Source organism: Elephas maximus, chromosome 4, assembly GCF_024166365.1.
Source record: "Elephas maximus indicus isolate mEleMax1 chromosome 4, mEleMax1 primary haplotype, whole genome shotgun sequence".
In the NCBI taxonomy this organism is placed as follows: Eukaryota; Metazoa; Chordata; class Mammalia; order Proboscidea; family Elephantidae; genus Elephas; species Elephas maximus.
The window spans coordinates 189,406,985-189,429,479 of record NC_064822.1 but is presented as its reverse complement, the minus strand read 5'-3'; the positions used below and the strand labels follow the sequence as shown (position 1 = coordinate 189,429,479).

General features: G+C 51.8%; 1 protein-coding gene across 6 annotated transcripts in view; it reads right to left on the bottom strand.

Annotated features, from left to right (window-relative positions):
• Positions 1–22,495, bottom strand: part of ARHGAP8 (Rho GTPase activating protein 8) — an 82,601-nt gene that overhangs the window by 11,162 nt on the left and 48,944 nt on the right. For all 6 annotated transcript variants that reach the window (XM_049884632.1, XM_049884631.1, XM_049884630.1 and 3 more), the window contains 5 exons: positions 17,894–18,025; positions 14,190–14,276; positions 8,778–8,876; positions 5,620–5,730; positions 1,466–1,539 (listed from right to left, as the gene is read on the bottom strand). In XM_049884632.1, the coding sequence (XP_049740589.1) occupies positions 1,466–1,539; positions 5,620–5,730; positions 8,778–8,876; positions 14,190–14,276; positions 17,894–18,025 (503 nt within the window). The remainder of the gene's footprint in view (positions 1–1,465; positions 1,540–5,619; positions 5,731–8,777; positions 8,877–14,189; positions 14,277–17,893; positions 18,026–22,495) is intronic.

The window sequence follows — 22,495 nt, the reverse complement described above, 5'->3', positions numbered from 1 at the left end:
TTACGAGAGGGGGGAGGGCAGGAAGGAGGGAGGGGGGCATCCACTAATTAGATAGCAGATAAGTTAAATTTTAGGTAAAGGGAAAGACAATACGCAGTACAGGAGAGGTCAACACAAATGGACTAAACCAAAAACAAAGAAGTTTCCTTAATAAACTGAACACTTCAAAGACCAGTGTAGCAGGGGTGGGGGTTTGAGGATCATGGTTTCAAGGGACATCTAAGTCAATTGGCATAATAAAATCTATTAAGAAAACATTCTGCATCCCACTTTGGAGAGCAGTGTCTCGGGTCTTAAATGCTAACAAGCGGCCATCTAAGATGCATCAATTGGTCTCAACCCACCTGGATCAAAGGAGAATGAAGAACACCAAGGTCACACGATAACTATGAGCCCAAGAGACAGAAAGGGCCACATGAACCAGAGACTTACGCCATCCTGAGACCAGAAGAACTATATGGTGCCCGGCCACAACCGATGACTGCCCTGACAGGGAGCACAACAGAGAACCCCTGAGGGAGCAGGAGATCAGTGGGATACAGACCCCAAATTCTCCTAAAAAGACCAGACTTAATGGTCTGACTGGGACCGGAGGGACCCTGGAGGCCATGGACCCCAGACCTTCTGTTAGCCCAGGGCAGGAACCATTCCCAAAGCCAACTCTTCAGACATGGATTGGACTGGAATAGGGGATGGAAAATGATACTGGTGAAGAACGAGCTTCTTGGATCAAGTGGTCGCATGAGCCTATGTTGGCATCTCCTGTCTGGAGGGGAGATGAGAGGGCAGAGGGGGCCAGAAGCTACCCAAATGGACACAAGGAGAGAGAGTGGAGGGAAGTACTGTTGCTGTCTCACTGGGGGGAGAGCAATTAGGAGTGTATAGCAAAGTGTATGTAAATTTTTGTATGAGAGACTGACCTGATTTGTAAACTTTCACTTAAAGCACAATAAAAATTGATTAAAAAAAAATATATATATATATATAGAATGAAAAAAAAAAACCCTACAGACCCCAGTTCTACTCTGACACACGTGGGGTCACCATGAGTTGAAGTTGACTTGACAGCAACCGGGTCTTTTGGTTCCTGTGGACCAGCGCTGTCTCAAGTGCTTTCAGTGAATCTCCTCATTAGGCCTCAACAACTGCACAAGGTGGAACTGTTATAAACCTCAGTGGACAGGTGAGGAAATGAAGGCCCAGAGAAGGTAAGTTCCCGGCCCAAGGTTGCACAGCTAGCACCTGATGGAGCCAGGATTCAGCCCAGTCATGAACCACATGCCTGGGCCCCTCCCATCCTGGTTTCCGTGTCTGGACAGGTTCCAGCTCCTCCTGGTCTGTGGGCATCGGGATCTAAGATGGACTCCCAGGAGGGGTACATGCCCATCAGCCCTCGCCTCCCCTGGCCGACTAGCTCTCTCTCACCTTTCTCAGGTATGTCACTGTGAGGCCGGCTCTCTCTCACCTTTCTCTCTCAGGTACGTCACTGTGAGCCTCAGCACAGGAGGGATGAGTTCGCCTTTATTTTTGTCTTTGAGGCTGAGGGGAGAGAAAAGAAAGTAACGCTTGTTACGTGGGTGCATAAATGGCCATGACGGGCAGCAACACACTGGTCTTTTCCACACTCCTGGGAAAACACAGGACTGAGAGCCGTCTAGAGAGAGATGAGCCTGGCCCCCAGGACGTGGGTAGTTTGGTGACTGAGAGAGAGGCAGAAATAGGAGAATGATAGCGCAGGGTCTGAGAGCCCCAGCAGACGTACGAGACACAGCGAGGCCTGGGGGTCAGCAGTGCTTCACAGGAGGCATCTTCTGAGCTGGGTTTTGAGGGATGAATAGGAGCCTGCTGGAGGACAAAAGAGACGAGGGCATTCAGACAGAGAGGGACGCACAGAGGAAGGCCGAGGGGCGAGAAAGTTTGTCATGAGGGCAGAACCAGGAGCTCCGGACAGGGTGTTAACGCAACTGATAGGCAGGCCTGATCATAAGCCAGTGTGGTCCCTCAGACTGGCTTTCAACACAGTCTTTCTTTTTGCTAATCCGATACAGACTCACTTAAGGAAACTTTCAAATATATGTATAAGAACACCCCTCCCCCATACACACGTATAGCTCAGACACACACACACACACACACACACACACACACACCCCTAGGTGGCAATGCGAGGGTCTGAAGTCAGGGCCACTGCCCCCCACACTGGGTCCCCACTTAACATTTTTCTTTTTCTCTTTCCTCGTCTGCTGAACTTTCTCTCCCGAGATGGCACATTTGAGACTGTGCCGGACTGAGGGAGAATGGCTCGAGGGTCAGACACCAGATCCTAACCCTGCCTGCTCTGCCACTTGCCAGCTGAAAACAGTACAAATGTCGTTGTTAGGAGCCATCGTGTCAATTCCGACTCATAGCGACCTCATGGGATGGAGGAGAACTGCCCCATGGGGTTTTCTAGGCTGTAATCTTTACGGAAGCAGATTGCCAGCATTTCTCCTGAGGAGCTGCTGGGTGGGTTTGAACTGCCAACCTTTCAGTTGTTGTTAGGCCCTTCTGGAAGTAGGGTCTTTGCAGATGCTATCAGTTAGCATGAGGTCCTCCTGGAGGAGGGTGCACCCTGATCCCATCTGAGTGGGGTCCTTATAAAAGAAGAGACAGGACACAGAGGAAGGACACCTGCCCGCTGAGCTGTGCTGCAGTGCAAGCCAGAGCTGTGGGAGAATAAAGGTCTGTTCTCAAGAACCACTCGGTTTGTGGTGTTTTGTTACAGCAGCCTTGGGACACGAATAGATCACACAGAGTTACTAATGCTGTAAAAAAAGAAAAACAACCAAACCCACTGCCGACAAATTGAGTAGGACTGCCCCATAGGGTTTCCAAGGAGTGGCTGGTGGATTCAAACTGCCGACCATTTGGTTAGCAGCCGAGCTCTTAACCACTGCGCCACCAGGGCTCCATTAACAGTGCAAACCATCACCAAAATGAAAACGAAGGCATAGTCTGTGGCAAACATTTTCATTTTAATGGAACTCAAGGCTTAACGTAAGCAAACAAAAATCTTATCTAGGGTCCAGAGTGTTATATTTAATCTCCCTGGCCTTGCTGGAGCTAAACTTGACCCAAGAGATTTGACCAAAACAACCTTAAACCAAACCTGTTGCCGTTGAGTGGAGGATTCTGACTCATGGGGACCGCACGTATTACAGAACAGAATCACACTCAAGCACCACAGACCCAGCTCACATCCCAGTCTGCGAGGAGGCATCAGGGAAGCCTTCCTGGAGGAGAGGACTCTGAAGCAGGAATAAGGAACTGACTCAAAGTGCCCGTATACCTTATTTTTAAGCCCCTGTGGCCTCGGAGAGTGAGCTGGGCAGGGTTTCACCTCCAGGGTACAGGGAAAACAACTAGGGTGACAAGTCACTTGCCCAACTTCCCAAACCTGAGAAGTATCAGATCTCAGACATGGACCTCCCCCCTACTCGTGAACCCCCAGTAGACCCCATCCTCCTTCCACGACCCCCCAGCAGCCCAGACAAGGCACAGACTAAAGCCACACGTGTCTCCATTTTCCCTCTTCAGGGATTGCAAACAAGCAAAGACCTCTTGTATCTTTGTCTTCCTCTTAATATATTAACTTAATTAGCTCATTCTAAGGTGATAGCCTTCTGTCTGTGCTTTTGAACTTAACTCAACAAATTAACATTTGTCAATAGGACTCGGTCATGAATTTTAATGACTTTTCATTCATTCATGGTCCAAACAAATGACATATTTGGTGCTTTATTTAATATGTTTATTGCCACTTTATCATAGTCGCTTGTGAGGAAAACAGCATAAAATATTCATTTAAAGAGGCAATCTCATGGATTATCTCTCAAAGTGGCACACAGAAGTTTTTTTGTTTTTTTTTTTAAGTTGCCTGATGTGACTCATCGTTCCCTAAAGACGTAATGAATGGATTTTGACCATTACAACTGGCCCTGGAACAGGCACGAACCACGGTGAGATGACAGTTAAGGCAGAAAGTCCACGAGGGACTTTTCTAATACCTGTCCTCCATCTGCCAACTGACAGCCCCGGGCTTCGAACGCTGCATCTCCACACCCCAAGAGGCACCTGCTCAGAAGGCAAGAACAGAGGGGTTCCTGGCAACAGTCACGGAGCCGGAGAGCGTCAGAAATTACTCCACACCCCCATACTTTACTCAGGTCCCTAGGCGTTGCCAGCGGTTTGCACTCAGCTACTAACCTAAAGGTTGGCGGTTTGAACCCACTCAGTGGTCAGAGGAACAGAGGAAGAAAGGCCTGGCGGTCTGGTTCCGTGAAGATTTCAGGTCCCACCGGGTCGATTTCCCACTCATGGTGACCTCACGTGACATGGTAGGACTGTCTCATGGGGCTTTCCAGGCTGTGACCTTAATGGGAGCAGATCACCAGGGTTTTCTCCCGAGAAGCGGCTGGCTGGGTTCAAACCGCCAATCTTTCGGTGAGCAGCCAAGTGCTTAACCACTGCAGCACCAGAGCTCCTTTTGGTAAAGATTACAGCCAAGAAAATCCTACGGGGCAGTTCCACTCTGGACCACATGGCCTTGCCATGAGTTGGCATCGACTTCACGGCGATAGCTATTACTCAGGCTTTTGAAGTTCACAAGCTATGCTGGGTTTTTTTCTATTTTTGTTTTTCATTTTTAAAGTTTGTTCAAATACAAGAAGACAGAAGTAGTTCTGAACAGCAAGATACCTGTTGCCAAAACCAAACCCACTGCTGTCGAATCCATTCTGACTCATTGCAACCCTATAGGACAGTAGAACTGCCCCATAAGTCTCCAAGGAGCAGCTGATGGATTCGAACTGCCGACCTTTTGGTAAGCAGCCAAGCTCTTAACTGTTGTGCCACCAGGGCTCCCAACAACAAGACAGGCAACCCGAAAGGCACTGTTAGAGTCATCAGGCTCAGAAATTGATGACGGAAACGCCAGTCACCTGAGGCGGCCCGGCCAGCGTAGAAACCCGTATCATTACAACCCAGGTAGGGCACGGCAGCAGACTGAAGGCAGAGCCCACGAGCAGAGGCCTCAGAAACTGGGAGAGTGGTCCTCGCAGGATGGCTTGAAAACCCTGGGGAGGCTGGCTCGGCCGTTTTCTCCCCAGGGTCCCATGGTCACTTCAGGTACACCCCCTGGTGGGGGTGTGGGGGTGAGGACCAAGGAGTGGGTCAGTCAGCACATTGTCACAATTTTTACCAACTGAGAAGGAAGCACTGTTTTGTGACACTTGCTGCAGGTATATCTGGGGGAAACATCCTATCGGACACATACTGTGTTCTCTCGTTAATTTATTCCCTGCGTGCTTAGAAAACACTTCTAAGTCAACATCACAGGGTGTGCGTGTCACACACAAAAGCTGGGAGCTGGGTCAGGACCCCTGGTTCCTGGTTCTCTGCACACAAGCGCCCAGACACACACACACACACCAGCAAGAACCAGCTTCACCAACACACTCAAGCTTTGTTTCCCACAGAGTTAGCTCCGCCACGGGGCCAAAGGTCTGAGGACGTTTCCCTGGACAGGGGAGCACCCATGGTCCAAGGAACCAGCAGAGGTCACTTTTGGGGCTCACTTACTATTGCAGACTGACGCCAAACTGCTGGGTGGGCAGGGGCGGCCGCGGTGGGGGCGTCTTGGCTGGAGGGGGTGCCTTCCCCCTGTGCAGGTCCCGGAGCTTCTCGTCGTACCTGTGGACGCAGCAGAGGTAGGTGTGGCAGGCCGGACGCTCCAGGAACGTCTGCAGAAGGCCTGACAGCTCAGACTTCCAAGCCCACCGCCACATCCCTATCACACACACACACAGGTGTACACACACACAGGTGTACACACACACAGGTGTACACACACAGGTGTACACACACAGGTGTACACACACAGGTGTACACACATGTGCACATACACACATGTGTGTGTGCACAATCCCCATTGCACTGGAGTCTTCACACAATGGGCAGAAAGGGCAGTCCGGCGCCTCTCTAATTCCCGGTTTTTCCTGCCAGCCCCAGGCCAGGTGGCCCCCTGTGACCAGCCAAGAGTTCACCCTCTGGGTCTGGTGGCCGTGGGGTCGGTCCTGGAGGCAGCGTGGCCACTGGCCTTGTAAATTTCAGGCTTGAGCTGGTTCAAAATGCTGCAGGGGTCTCGGCCTTTCTGTCCACAGTCTTATCCCCAGCGCCAAGGACGGTGCCTGACACGTTGCCGTCGTTGTTAGCTGCTGACCAGGCTCTGGTTCATAGCAACCTTATGTAAATAGAATCAAACATTGCCTGGTCCACCTGACACAAACCTGTTCCCATCGAGTCAATTCCTACTCATAGCGACCCTATAGGACAGAGTAGAACTGCCCCACAGAGTTTTGGAGGAGCGCCTGGTGGATTCGAACTGCTGACCTTTTGGTTAACAGCCACAGCACTTAACCACTACACCACCAGGGTTTCCACTCGACACATAATAGGGTGCTTGATGTTTGTCGGATAGGTGAATAAAAATGTGAATGAACAAATAGGAGGGCGCAACTCCATGTTTAAAAAAAAAAAAAACCACTGTTCAGCAGTTTACTCGATACTTTGACATCCATTAGCCCACGGTGTCCTTCCTTCCTTCAGGGAGCACATATGTGTTGAGGTCCTACTACATGCTGGGCACTGAGGCTACAGCCACGGCTACACACGGGGCTCTTCCCCAAAGGGGGTGGCCCCTAAGAGCCAGGCCCTGGGTTCCCAGGCTCCACAGCCCCACAGCAGAGGGCTTCCCACCCCTGCTTTACAGATGGGGAGACCGAGGTGAGGCGATGCCCAGTGACTGGCACGGATCACCAGCTGGGACTGCAGCCTCAGATTCAGGAGCCCAAGCCCATCCCCTACGCCAGGGACTCAGCCTTCAGTGCTCATAGCAACCAGAGGGGGGCATTATAAGATGCAGAGTCCCAGCCCCTCTCCCACTCCCGGAGCTTAGGATTCAGGTGTCTGTGGCGACTCTGCTGCAGGGGTCCTGGCAGCCCCAGGCAGGGGCTCCCCAATGCCCAAGCCCACTCCTCTCTCCCGGGACCTTCTCTCCCTCTGACCACAGGCCCCTGCACATTCCACTCAAGGCCACAGAGAGGCCAGGCGGGGTCTCCCAAACACTACCCCATTTCATCCCAACCCAAACTTTCTCATCACATTCCTGTACAAGAGGACACAAAGTTACCTTTTGTCACCAGATTCCCACAGGAAAGCTGCTAAAAATACATTCCAGAACCCACCTCGGGCTCCCAGCCAGCCCCCAATCCCCACTGCAGCCTGGTGGGGAGGGGGTCTCCATAGAGCCCACAGCCAACCAGGGATTCCCTTGTGCACTCGTCCCCACGGCTCTACAGGTCAGTTCAGCCCCTCCGCCTGGCACGCAGGACCCTCCTGAGATGACAATCTCCAGCCTGCTATTCCCCACCCTCTGCTTGACCAGGCGGGACTCCTCGCGTCCTCTGGCGTGTCCTCCATGTCTGTTTGCACCAGAAATGCCTTCTACAGGAGGGGCCCTTCCCTGGCTTGTCCATCTAGCCAATGGTTCTTCTGAAACTCGCTACAAGAATCACCTTCTGAACCCTTGAATCTATTGCCTGAAAATAACTTTGAGGCCTTGAACCAAAACTGTCTCATGGAGTCACCTTTAAACTAAACGACAACTTAATTTTCAAGCCTGATCTCTATGAGATCAAATGGACAATAGTAACTGTAAAAGAGACGAGAGCTTCAGGCGGCAGAGCCTAAGCCAATGGTGGTGAAACAACGCGGGCAGAGAATGGTGATACACCGTGAAGCATGGAACCACTGTCAGTGGCCTGGACATGGAAAAATTGTTGAATGGGTGTGTGCTTTGTTGTGTATAATTTCACCCAAAAAATAAAAATAAAATAAAAGGCCACCTCCTCCAGGAAGCCTTCCCTGATTGCCATCTACCACAGCTGGGTTCAGTGCTTCCGGCAGTCCCTGTTGTCATTGCCTGTGGCCCCCACTTAGCCTGGAGCACCCCTCCTCTATACCCCTGCACCCCCAGCACCCAGCATGTGGCCTAGCACACAGCGGGAGCACCCCAAACACTGGACGGGCAGACACAACACCTACACTCCCCCTCCAGGGCTGCCAACTTCACTTCCTGCACTTTTTGGAGGGTCTGCTTCTGCAGAGGAGCCCCCAGAGAGGCGGAAGGAGCCTGGGCTGGAGTCCACCCCACCCTGTATTGGGCTCAAGGCTGACCACCACCTTCTCCAGGCCCCTCTCTGCTCATCTGAGTCTACACTGAGAGCTTGGGTGAGAGTCTGTCGGAGGGAGTGCGGTGCTGGATAAAATGAAGTAGTAGACACACTGACGATGGTCGCAGGGGGCAAGGGGCCGTGGGATAGGCTGTTGTTCACAGCACCTGTGCGGAGCGCATTTCATCCCAAACAGAGCTGAGAAGTTCCTACAATTCTCGGCTCAAAAGCCAGACCAGTCAGGGGACAGCCATGACCACTACAGCTGTCGTTTGGAAGGAGTGCTGCTGTGGTGGGGGAGGGATCACCCATGCACATATGAAACCTCGCACCGCTTTGTTTGTTGGACTCAGCAGTCAGCATCTTGACTGCACTTCTCTGTCGATGCCGCAGATCTGAGCAGAACCGGGACAGGCCCACGTTGCCAACCGGTCTCTGACATTCGCAGCTGGGAAGACTGGCGGAAACGCAGCGATCTCTCCCATGCACCTGGAATGCAAGACTCACCGGACCACCTCCGGGGGGATGATCAGCTGGTCATATTTCAGGTGTTCCCGGAGGTCACTCAAGTAGTTGAAATAGGTGATTTTTTTCCCAAACTTGTGGCTAAAAAAGCAGAAGCGAGAGAAGAGGAACCATTAGGCAGCAGCTGGTGGCTGGGGGAGGGGGAGCTGGCAGCAGCCAGAAAGAACAATGCAGGCAGAAAGAAAACGTAAATGCTGACACAAGTCAAAACCGCAACACAACCGAGGCTGCGCACGTCCGGAGATGCTGCGCTCCGGTGAGATCTCGAGGCCCCGAACACTCTTCAGACTCTCATCTACATAAAATAAATACCTGCCCTCCATCCCGTCAGATACAGGCGATACCAAGGAGAGCTGGGGAGCATGCCTTTCCCAGGGGGCTCGCAGGGGACCCTGAAGCCACCAGGCACAGACAGGGGCTCAGAGGATGTGCTGGCGAGAGGTCTTTCCCAGCACCTCCTGTGTGCCAGGCATGCCAGGCGGGGTCACTGCTACTGAGGAAGGGGGCCTGGCCGGGGGCGGGGAGGTGCATAGGAGCTGTGGCCAACGCCCACATGGGGTTGGGGTGTATGAGTGTCAAAAATATCACAAACAGGGTGGCTTACAGCACAGAAATTCATTGTCCCACAGTTCTGGAGGCCAGAAGTCCAAAGTCAAGGTGTCAGCGGGACCACGTTCCCCTCCCCTTGGGGGCTCTAGGGAAAGATCCTGTCCTGCCCCTTCCAGCTTCCGGTGGCCCCAGGCATTCCTTGGCTTGTGGTGTCATCACTTCAGTCTCTGCCTCAGTCCTCACGTGGTCTCCTCCTTTGTGTCTCCTCTTTTGTGAGGACACCAGTCAGATAGGACCAGGGCCCACCCTACTTCACTATGACCTCATGTTAACTGATTACAGCTACAAAGACCCTATTTCTAAACAAGGTCCCGTTTACAAGTACCGAGTATTAAGACTTGAACATCTCTTTCTGGGGGACACAAGTCAACCCGTAACGCATGGTATCTTGGCCTGGCAGGACTGGACATGGCCTGCCTGAGGGAAGAGTCACAGCTGGCCCATGGTGTCCGGGCTGGCTGTTCCTTCATATCTGGCCATCCCCTCTCTCTAGGAGGGGTCCTGTGAGGATAGGGACCAAGCAACGCACTCTTCAAGTTACGCTTCATGATAGATACCCCAAGGAATGCGTGCAGCTGTGAGGCCAGACACGCCTGGGCCAAATCCAACGTCTCTACCTTCTCCCCTTGGTCCCCCGGATAATCACTCCACCTTCCGGGACCTCAGCACCCCTCTGAAAACGGGGTTCTCCCTTCCAAGTGAGCTGGGAGGGCAGAGTGAGGCTATTTCATAAAACTAGTACACCACCTGACACCTGGGAGACACCCGGTACCTGTGACCATCAGTGTTATTAACAAGTTTTGGTTTCCTCAGCTGTAAAATGGGGGTAATACCAGTATCCCCTCCAGGAGCAGTTAGGAGGACCAACGGGTTAACAGAGGTGAAATGCCCGGCCTGGTGCCAGCACCCAGGAAGCAGCCACCTCCAGGAATTGATGTGTCAGGAACGCAGACCCCTGGGTGGCCAAGCTGTGCACAGGCTCCCCCTGGTGGATGAGAAAGGATCAGGCCCGGGACTGATGCTCTAGCTGCCTGGGGGCCTTGGACTGGAGGGAGGTCTGTGCAGGGTGCACAGTGCAGGGGACCGTGAAGGCTCAGGCTGCAGAAAAGCTGCCAGTGCACTGTGACAGGGACAGGGCAGGGACACAGGCAGGTCTTGCCAGGCCTTGTGCCACCTGGGGGTTCTGACAGTGCACGGCTTGGGGTCAGGAAGCCGTCCAGACTCCACAGGGCGTGGGGGGAGTCAGCCTACTCTCAAAGAACACCTGAGGTTCCGGGGCCTTGTAAAGCGTGTCAAACACAGTGTGACCAGAGGGGCCACTGAGGGACCGAGAGAGCCGCACAATCTCTAAGAGTCGTCTGCTGACAGAGGTCAGCTTCAGAGCAAGGGAGGCCATGGTGCCAAACCCCTGTCCGCGCAGGGCACACCCCGATCTTTTTCTCTACGCTTCTTCCCAACCCTCCTGGCACCAGCAGCATAAGGGGACAAGGGGCAGGCCTGTCCCGGCCACAGGGATCCCAACCCCAATTCCTGTGGTCCTCGCTGGCACCCGCCGCAGACACCCGTGCCTGAGCGGGGATGAGAGCAGAACCCACACAGGGGCTGGCTGTGTGATCTCCCATGACCTCTCTGAGCAGCAATCTCCTCACCTCTGAAATAGGAAAAACACGAGGGACCTCATGGGCTTATCGTGGGGCATCGGGCACACAGAAGGTGAGAAGAAATTATAATTAACTACAACACAAGAATAATTTTTTTAAAAAAACAACAATCCTAGCAGCTAACACTTACCGAGCATTTGCTAGTGCCAGGCAGGCGCTGTTCTAAACACTTCACATATACTGAGTTGCCGGAACAATGATAAGTATGGCTTAAGTAGCGTCATCAGCCACCTGGGGAAACTGAGGCAGGGTGCAGTTGCATCTCTGGCCCAGGGTAAGGGGCAGAGCCAGACCTGAGCCCCAGCTGTCTGGCTCCAGAACCACTATGCCATCTCAGCTGCTCCACAGCAAAGGGAGCAGGCGTGGGGGGTATTTTTTTTTTTTAAGAACTTTAGAGCTTTCTAGGGCTCTCTGGACAATGAATAAGGAAGACCTTTGAGCTTTCTAGGGCTCTCTGGACAATGAATAAGGAAGACCTTTGAGCTTTCTAGGGCTCTCTGGACAATGAATAAGGAAGACCAAAGAATTGATGCCTTTGAACTGTGTTGGGGAAGAATATTGAATATATACCATGGACTGCCAGAAGAATGAACAGATCTGTCTTGGAAGAAGTACAGCCAGAATGCTCATTAGAAGCAAGGATGGTGAGACTTCATCTCACGTACTTTGGACGTGTTATCAGGAGGGACCAGTCCCTGGAGAAGGACGTCATGCTTCGTAAGGTAGAGGGTCAACAAAAAAGAGGAAGACCTTCAACGAGACGGACTGACAGAGTGGCTGCAACAATGGGCTTAAACATAGCAACGATTGTGAGGATGGCACAGGACCAGGCAGGGTGTCATTCTGTTGTATGCGGGGTCTCTACGGGTCAGAACCGACTTGATGGCACCTGACAACTGAGCTCTCAGAGCTTGAGATTCTGAACTTTTTGGACAAGGAAGTAGCCAGGACGGGCTTCCTTGCTACGTCAACCACGGTGCCAGCACGCAGGTGCTCGTGAAACGGGAGGAGACGAGCAGGACCCTGCCTCTCAGCGGTGCTCGTCCATGGCACAGGCAACCAGGTGGGAGCAGGACCCTGCCTCTCAGCAGTGCTCGTCCACGGCACAGGCAACCAGGTGGGAACAGGACCCCGCCTCTCAGCGGTGCTCGTCCACGGCACAGGCAACCAGGTGGGAGCAGGACCCCACCCCTCAGCGGTGCTCGTCCACGGCACAGGCAACCAGGTGGGAGCAGGACCCCGCCTCTCAGCGGTGCTCGTCCACGGCACAGGCAACCAGGTGGGAGCAGGACCCCACCCCTCAGCGGTGCTCGTCCACGGCACAGGCAACCAGGTGGGAGGCACTGCCGGGAATTCTAGCGCAATAAACGACCAATAGGAACAAACTCAAGTCCACTGTTCTGGAATGTTCCGAAGACTCACATCTGACCCACAAGCGAGTTTCTCTGGGATGACTGCTTTGACACCTGGTGGGGAGGGAGGCTCGAGCCCCTGCCGGTGAAGCTCCCGAACCGGACTCTTCATTAACTCACTTCCAGAAGGAGGTGAGACTTAAGCCTTCCTCGACATTGAGGGGAAGTTGAGGGTTGCAGCAGGACTTGTTAACAAGGAGGTCATCTCAGAGCACCAGAACAGCCCCTGCCCCCTCACTGAAGCAGCTGCTGCACCTGAGCCTTCTATCCTCTGTCAAGGGCATCTGCCCCCCTCCCCGGACGGAGAGCCCTCCAGGCAGGGACCGGGCCTGACCCACTGGCGCCCAGAGCAGTGAGCAATAAACACGTCTCTGAGTCTCTTTGCCCACTCACACCCCATGACTGCACAGAGTTTGTGCCTGATGCATACGGCAGATATGGAGGGGGAGGGAAGATGCCTGTGAGGCCCCGGCTTTGTGTCCCTGCTGCACCTTCCTCCTGAGCTCTCACCACCCCCTTAGTGAGGCAGGGGTGGGGCAGTGGGGGAGACTCTAAGCATGGGGGCAACGACAGAAACCACCACTTCTCTGCACCAGCGGCTTCACCCCTCAGCCCTTTGATCTGGCTGCTGGGCAGTAAAGGGCTGACTCAGGTCTGGGTTTTCTGAACCTCACAAGTTCTAAAGGTCTAGCCCTTGACAGGCTCCTGGGAGGTGACCTCTAAGCCCTGGGAATGTCCTGTCTGTGAAGAGTGTCTGTTTACGTGGGGCCTTGGGCCACGCCAGATAGTCTACGCTAACACTGTGGTCTATGGTGGGGCCTTGGGCCATGCCAGATAGTCTATGCTAACACTGTGGTCTGTGGTGAGGGCCTTGGGCCATGCCAGATAGCCTACACTAACACTGTGGTCTATGGTGAGGGCCTTGGGCCATGCCAGAGAGCCTATGCTAACATTGTGGTCTATGGTGAGGGCCTTGGGCCATGCCAGATAGCCTACACTAACACTGTGGTCTATGGTGGGGGTTTTGAGCCACATGGTATCAGTTTGACCCCTGGAACGACTAGTGACTGAGAAACTAAGGTCAGCTATGTGGACACTCCATGTCTATATGACTGACCTCTGACAAAAACCCTGGACACTGAGGCTCGGGTGACCTTCCCTGGTTGGCAATACTCTGTACATGTTGTGATACACCATTGCTGAGAGAATTAGGTGCGTCCACATGGCTCCACGGGGAGAGGACAGCTGAAGCAGCCCCTGGTCAGTCCTGGACACTGCCCCATGCACTTTTTACCTTGGCTGATTTCCACCAGTCTCCTCTCACTCTAACAAACCACAACAGTGAGTATAAAACGTGGTCTGGTTCTGTGAATCCTGCTAGCAAAACACTGATCCTGGAGGTAAAGTTGGGGACCCCCATATGAAGGTGGACCCTGACATGGCTGGATAATGTCATAGCTCTGGCCCAGGGAGCATTTAAAACAGCAGGTGTGAACCTTGCAAGTGTCCTGTATGTGACGGTCAGCACATCGCAGCGGACTACCTGGGCCAGACTCTGACCCACCACAGACCCACAGGGAGGCAAGGTGGCCCAGAAATACAGGCGCCCCAGAGACAGGACCTCCAAATGCCCGCACAGGACCAGCCCATCCCACTGACACCCAGGAATGGACTCTTTGCCCTAGGGAGATGGTGCCCAAGGCGACACCCACCTGATGAGGGGTTTGAAGATGCTCCACAGGACCTTGATGAAGTTGGTGGGGTGCACCACGTAGAGGGCCTTCAAGTTTTTCTTGTACCTGAGGAGGGAAACCGCGTGGCCTCAGGCCACTAATACACTGAGACACACCCTAACCTGAATTACCGCAAAGTGGTCATCTCCACAGGAGTGTTCTCCGGAGCATTCTATCTCAACATAGTCAACTTAAAGAAGTCAAACAAAAAAGCAAAGGGGCTCAAACTTGGGGAGAATCAGGAGCCAGGGCCCCACACCTACCACCACCTCCAGGCACTCACACACGGCACTTTACAGTTTGCAGGGCTCCTCACATCTGGGATTAGACCCTGCCCTGGTGGCTCAGTGGTTAAGAGCTACTCTGGCTGCTAACCAAAAGGTCAGCAGTTCGAATCCACCAGCCGCTCCTTGGAAACCCTATGGGGCAGTTCTACTCTGTCCCTATAGGGTCACTGTGAGTCGGAATCAACTTGACGGCAATGGGTTTGGTTTGTTTTTTTCCACAGGCACCCTCTCACACCACTGGGCAAGGGGGATGCAAACCGGAGGGAAACTTGGCAACCCCAACCAGCTCTTCCTTAAAAGGAGCAGCCTGGCAGAAAGCCTGGAAGGTGAGAGGCAGAGAGAACAGAAAATAATGCAGAAAACCAGCTGGCCAAAAACCATGGCTGCGTAAATCCTATCTCACTGGATTTCCAGCTCTCCTTGCATACCTCCAGTCACGGGGAACTCGCTACCCCCCAGGCAAACACTTTGCTGTTGGATGGCTCTGATGCCTAGGATGTTTTCTCCTTTTTGCTCCTATCAACCAAAGGTCTGTGACCCTATGGCTCCCCCCACAGGTCCTGGTCCACAGTCATGGGGAGTGGGGGAACCACATGGAACAAGTCTGACTCCTTCCATTTGACAACTGCCCAAGACCACGACCTTCCTCCCACCCCTGCCTAGTTCCCTCTGGCTCAGATTAAAAGACTGCTAACCGGGAAGTCTCTGCTCCAATTCTCCCTTGTCAACGGCCTTCAGCATGAATGCACCGATGGCCTCTGGTCAGGGCTGGCCTCCACGCCCTACCTGGCTAGGTCACTCCCTGTGACATGGAGCCCAAGTCCCCAACCAGACCATCTGCATTTGGCACACTTTACTACATTTTCAGGGATTCCGATGCTTTCTCCCAAATGGAAGTTACCCACTGTTGAAGTGGGACACCAGCAGCCCGCCCATTCCCCCTCATCCCTCCCGACAGGAAAGGGGAAACCACCACTGGCCGATTTTCCCCAGTTCATTTCTTGGGCTGACTTCTGCCAGATGACAGCGGGGTGAGGGCCTCTCACTTCAAGGAATCTGGGGCATATTTTTGTTGGTCACAGGGGAAGGGGGCAGAACGTGTACCTGTTTTAGCTCAAGAAAGGCCACCGAGGCATGCCCTTCTGCTGACCTCTGAGCTTCCTAAAACTTCCACTGCAGCACGTCACTCACTCCCCCCCAAGCACCTGCCATGGCTCCCACTGCTTCCTAAGCAAAGTCCAGCATCTTCAGCACAGGCCCTGGGGCCACAATCTGCCCTCCCTCCTCCCTCACCCCACAGTTCCCACAAGAACCCCCGAGTCTAGCTCGGAGCCGCTGCACCCTGTCCACCTTGCCATTTCTTGCGTCTGGCCACACCCTGTTCCAGAAACAATCTTCTCTGTTTCCCAAGTAGCAATGCCCTACAGGGGCAGCCCAAAGGTCGCCTCCCCCATGCAGAACTACAACAAAGCTCTCCTAGAATTACCCAGCAGGAAGCTCATTATTTATTGCTGGTCCCACGTCATTCCACCCTCCACCAAACATGTATCAAGAGCTTGCTGTGTGCAGACCCTCTCCTGTGTGTGAGGGAGGCAGGGGGGCCAGGAGTCACAGCCTGGGGCAGGGGGCAGACTTGTTCCCAAACACACCACTCCGAGGTGCTGGGGCTGGTGTCTGATCAGGGACAGTGGGGCTATGGAGGAGGAGCTGTTGGTTCTCCGGGGACAATCCAGGAAGGCTTCCTGAGGGCTGCAGCTGGGGCTTGGTTGTCTTAGCTGCCCCACAAGACCTGACATGACTGCAAAGTGCAGCGACAAAACTCCTCATAAGACGTGGCAGGGAAACAAGAAATGACTTCAAAGTTTCTACTCACAGTGATAACCTAGAAAACCCAAAACGGTTGCCGTCGAGTCGATTCCAACTCATGGCAATGCCTTAAAACTCAAGTAGAACTGCTCCGTAGGATTTTCAAGGCAATAATCTTAACAGAAACATATCACCAGGCCTTTCTTCCGCAGTACTGCTGGGTGGGTTTGACCAATTGACCTTCAGGTTAGTAGTCAAGTGCAAACCGTTTGCACCACGACAGCAGGATCCCAAAGGCAGTGGAGAAGGTGGGGGAGGGAGGGCTTCGGGGAGAATCCAGGCACTGCTTCCTGCTGCCTCATTTACTAGAAAATCTGCTAGGAACGAGGTTTCCATCATAGGCTTGAGAAGACTTTGAAGAAGACCCTTCAGCCACAGAGTAGACAAGGCCATAAAACAAACAATAATACATGTAGCTTGACCATGTGTACAAGGCTAAATGGGCACACCAGCCCAGGAGCAAGGACGAGATGGCAGGAGGGGACAGGAAAGCTGGACAAATGGAAATGGGGAACCCAAGGTCAAGAAGGGGAGAGTGTTGACATGTCCTCGGGTTGGCAACCAATGTCACAAAACAATATGTGTTTCAATCATTTAATAAGAAACTAATTTGCTCTGTAAATTTTTTTTTTGAATACTCATCTAAAGCACAATACAGAGTAAAAAAAAAAGACTTTGAAGAAGGAAAACCCAGAGGCCTTCAGGGTCTCGACATTAACACCCAGCAGTGCAGTCTCTTAGCAAATAAGTCGCAAAGTCAACTGTTAGGCAAGATGTCTCTTGGGGAAAAGTGTGCAGGCTCCAGGAGGCTGCAGACGGTAAGGAGTGGGGGTGGTGCCTAGCGCTGGCCGACCACAGGTAAGTGACTTGTTGTCTGGGGCCTCTTCGTCCTCATCTATAAATTGGGGACCACCCACCTCACCAAGACAAAACTTGAGAAAGCCCCTGCAAACTGTAAAGTGTTGTGCAGACGGGAAGGGGACTATCTTTGCCACTAGACCAGAGGTCAGCAAATTGGGGGCCTTGGACCAAATCCAGTTCACTACACTGCCTGATTTTGAACAGTGCAGAGGTTAAGCATGGTTTTACATTTTTAAATGGCTGGGGAAAATATCAAAAGAACATTTCACAGCACATGCGTGCGAATGACGTGAAATTCACATTTCAGTGTCCATGAATAAAGTTTTATTAGAATGTGGCCCACCTGTTCATTTACAAATTGCCTAAGGCTGATTTTACACTATAGCAGCAGAGTTGAGGAGTTGCAACAGAGAGTGTACTGACCTCAAAGCTGAAATATTCACTGTCTGGTCCTTTATGGGACAAGTTTGCTGACCCCTGCCCTAGAGGCCAAAGCTGGACAGGGCCCCTGGCCCTGAGGATGGTGACCCCCACCCAGACCACCCCATCTGGCCCTCAGTAAGTTTTCCTTCCCCCACTGCACTGCTTGTGGCCCCTCGTGTCACTTCCCCCTACCCCCACCATGCACAGCCCACCCGCCACGTCCCAGGAAGGCTCTCAGGCACCCACTTCCTGTCAAACTCCTTGTAGGCACTCTGGAGCCAGCCCAGGGATGGCTTGTTCCAGCTGTTCAGCCCGTAGTGGAAGTAGATGAGGGTGTAATCGTTCTCCACGTACTGGTCCAGCGTGTACTTCAGATACCTGGGCACAAACACGAAATGGGGCTATAGACCCACCCTCTTATCAAAACCAAATATCCCCCCTCCATGGAAGCTCACGGCCACTGCCTGGGGGCCAGCACTGGGCCCTGTGCTGTTACATCCAGGGCCAGGCACTAGGGGGTGCTATCTCCCTGTCGCAGATGACAGCTGAGGTTCAGAGCCCTTGAATAACTTACCCAAGATGATCTGGGATTCAAACCCAGAACCGTTGGACTCCACAGCACAACTTTTATCCACAAAGCTGTATAAGCTTCCACCTACCTCCCTTCTGTTCTGCCACACCTTTAGAAGCAAGCAATTCCTTCTATCCAGATCATCTTCCTGGCACTTGTTTTCACTGTAAAGGCACCCTGACTCTGTGCTCTGCCTCTGCCACCTGACCTCCCACAGTGTAAGCACAACACAGCCCCCACTGAGCACGTTTAGTGGCTGACAGCCCACGAGCCCTCCCTGCCACTCCTGGCGTCATGAAGGTGGAAGACCTCATCCAGCGATCTGCAGGGGGAAGATCTCAGGAACAAGTCAAACCTCAACCACCATGTTGGCAGGTGGCCCCTGACGTTGCCCTGGCCAAGACCTTGCCCATCAGGTCCCACACGCCATCACCTAGACTAGCATTGTGTAAATGACCCATGTGGAAGGTGGCAGTTGGAGTGCTGTCCCCGAGGACCTGGTGGTGGCCTGGCTTTTTGGATGGGATGAGTGTGCACTGCCTCCCTTCCTGGGGCACCTTGAGCCAGAACACATCCCATAGTAGCACCTCATTCCCCTGCTGTCCTAGGCACATATCAACATTCCCAGGAACAGCATTATACCGTCAACCCCACATCTATATCTGCTCCCAGCAGGGAGGAAACAGGGCCCTTCTCCTCCAGCACAAGGGGTGTGGGTGTAGACCATCTCCCTGCTTCAGCTGCAGGGAGTAACCACTGGCCATGGGGGACCAATGCCCACTCTGCAAGCTCACCTTGCTCTGTCTCTATGTGAGTATTGTTCCACCCAGTGCCTGTGCTTAAGTCGTGTCTTTCTTGGACAGCCCAACTCTTACAACTATGGAGTGCGTTACTATCTGCCATAGAATGGGACTCCTCCCCCGTGGGTGGTGACAGGTGTTGCTTGCTCGACAATCCATCCAGGTGCACTCCTGGGAACTCAGGTTCGTTGTCCCTGAGGCTGTGGACAGGGAACACCTGCTTTCACTGTGTGCCCTGCAAAGGCACCCTGCCAGGATCCTCAGGCACACCAACGTTCCCAGTGCTGCTTCCAGAAAAAGATCCAGCAGCCTCTTGGCGCGTCTGCACTGCTCGGCTGGCCCTTCATTGCTGGGACCCCTCAGGGGGCTCCTTACCATGCACAAAAAGATGTCTAAGTGACATCAGAGTACCCTCTAGCAAAAGCACCAACGAGCTGAACTGTAAGGATGCCTGGTGGCACAACAGTTAAAAAGTTCAGCTGCTACGACTAGACTAAATCAAAGCAAAGCAGTTTCCTGAATAAACTGAACCCTTCCGAGGCCAGCGTAGCAGGGGCAGGGGTTTGGGGACCATGATTTCAGGGAACATCTAAGTCAACTGGCATAATATAATCTATTAAGAAAACATTCTGCATCCCACTTTGGAGAGTGGCACCTGGGGTCTTAAACACTAGCAAGCGTCCATCTAAGATGCATCAATTGGTCTCAACCCACCTGGAGCAAAGGAGAATGAAGAACATCAAAGACGCAAGGTGATTATGAGCCCAAGAGACAGAAAGGACCACATAAACCAGAGACTACATCAGTCTGAGACCACAAGAACTAGATGGTGCCCAGCCACAACCCATGACTGCGTTGACAGGGAGCACAACGGAGAACCCCTGAGGGGCCAGGAGAGCAGTGGGATGCAGACCCAAATTCTCGTAAAAAGACCAGACTTAATGGTCAGACTGGGACTAGAAGTACCGCAGAGGTCATGGTCCCCAGACTGTCTGTTAGCCCAATACAGGAACCATTCCCAGGGCCAACTCTTTAGACAGGGATTGGACTGGAATATGGGATGGAAAATGTTACTGGTGAAGAATGGGCTTCTTGGATCAAGTAGACACATGAGACTGTGTTGGCATCTCCTGTCTGCAGGGGTGATGAGAGGACAGAGGGGGCCAGAAGCTGCCCGAATGGACACGAGAAGAGAGAGTAGAGGGAGGGAGTGTGCTGTCTCATTAGGGGGAGAGCAATTAGGAGTGTATAGCAAGGTGTGTATAAATTTTTGTGTGACAGACTGACTTGATTTGTAAACTTTCACTTAATGCACAATAAAAATTAATTAAAAAAAAAAAAGTCAGCTGCTAACCAAAAGGTTGGGATTCAAACCCATCCAGTAACTCTGCAGAAGACCTGGCGATCTGCTCATGTAAAGATTGTTGTTGTTGTTAGGAGGTGTCGAGTCGATTCCGACTCACAGTGACCCTATGCAGCACATAACAAAACGCTGCCTGGTCCTGTGCCATTCTTACAATTGTTGTTATGCTTGAGCTCATTGTTGGACCCACTGTGTCAATCTGCCTCATTGAAGGTCTTCCTGTTTTCCGCTGACCCTGACAACATGTCCAAGGTGTGTAAGACGCAGTCTCACCATCCTTGCTTCTAAAGAGCATTCTGGTTGTACTTCTTCCAAGACAGATCTGTTCATTCTTTTGGCAGTCCATGGAATATTCAATATTCTTCGCCAACACCACAATTCAAAGGCGTTAACTCTTCTTCTTTGGTCTTCCTTATTCATTGTCCAGCTTTCACATGCATATGAGGTGATTCAAAATACCATGGCTTGGGTCAGGCGCACCTTAGTCCTCAGGGTGACATCTTTGCTCTTCAACACTTTAAAGAGGTCCTTTGCAGCAGATTTGCCCAATGCAATGCGTCTTTTGATTTCTTGACTGCTGCTTCCATGGCTCTTGATTGTGGATCCAAGTAAAATGACATCCTTGACAACTTCAATCTTTTCTCCATTTATCGTGATGTTGCTTATTGATCCAGTTGTGAGGATTTTTGTTTTCTTTATGTTGAGGTGTAATCCATACTGAAGGCTGTGGTCTTTGACCCTCATTAGTAAGTGCTTCAAGACCTCTTCACTTTCAGCAGGCAAGGTTGTGTCATCTGCATAACGCAGGTTGTTAATGAGTCTTCCTCCAATCCTGATGCCTCGTTCTTCTTCATATAGTCCAGCTTCTCGGATTATTTGTCCAGCGTACAGATTAAATAGGTATGGTGAAAGAATACAACCCTGACGCACACCTTTCCTGACTTTAAATCAATCAGTATCCCCTTGTTCTGTCCAAACAACTGCCTCTTGATCTATGTAAAGGTTCCTCATGAGCACAATTAAGTGTTCCGGAATTCCCATTCTTGGCAATGTTATCAATAATTTGTTATGATCCACACAGTCGAATACCTTTGCATAGTCAATAAAACACAGGTAAACATCCTTCTGGTATTCTCTGCTTTCAGCCAGGATCCATCTGACATCAACAATGATATCCCTGGTTCCACGTCCTCTTCTGAAACCGGCCTGAATTTCTGGCAGTTCCCTGTCGATATACTGCTGCAGCTGTTTTTGTATGATCTTCAGCAAAATTTTGCTTGCGTGTGATATTAATGATTTTGTTCTATAATTTCCACATTCGGTTGGATCACCTTTCTTGGGAATAGGCATAAATATGGATCTTTTCCAGTCAGTTGGCCAGGAAGCTGTCTTCCATATTTCTTGGCATAGACGAGTGAGCACCTCCAGCGCTGCATTTGTTTGTTGAAACATCTCAATTGATATTCCATCATTTTCTGGAGCCTTGTTTTTTGCCAATGCCTTCAGAGCAGCTTGGACTTCTTCCTTCAGTGCCATCGGTTCCTGATCATATGCCACCTCTCGAAATGGTTGAACAACAACTAAGTCTTTTTTGGTATAATGACTCTGTGTATTCCTTCCATCTTCTTTTGATCATTCCTGTGCCATTTAATATTTTCTCCATAGAATCCTTCACTATTGCAACTCGAGGTTTGAATTTTTTCTTCAGTTCTTTCACCTTGAGAAACGCCGAGTGTGTTCTTTCTTCCCTTTTGGTTTTCCATCTCCGGCTCTTTGCACATGTCATTACAATACTTCACTTTGTCTTCTCGAGAGACCCTTTGAAATCTTCTGTTCAGTTCTTTTACTTCATCAATTCTTCCTTTTGCTTTAGCTGCTCGACATTTGAGAGCAAGTTTCAGAGTCTCCTCTGACTTCCATCTTGGTCTTTTCTTTCTTTCCTGTCTTTTCAATGACCTCTTGCTCTCTTCATGGATGATTTCCTTGATGTCATTCCACAAGTCGTCTGGTCTTCGGTCACTAGTGTTCAATGCGTCAAATCTATTTTTCAGATGGTCTCTAAATTCAGATGGGACATACTCATGGTCATATTTTGACTCTTGTGGACTTTTTCT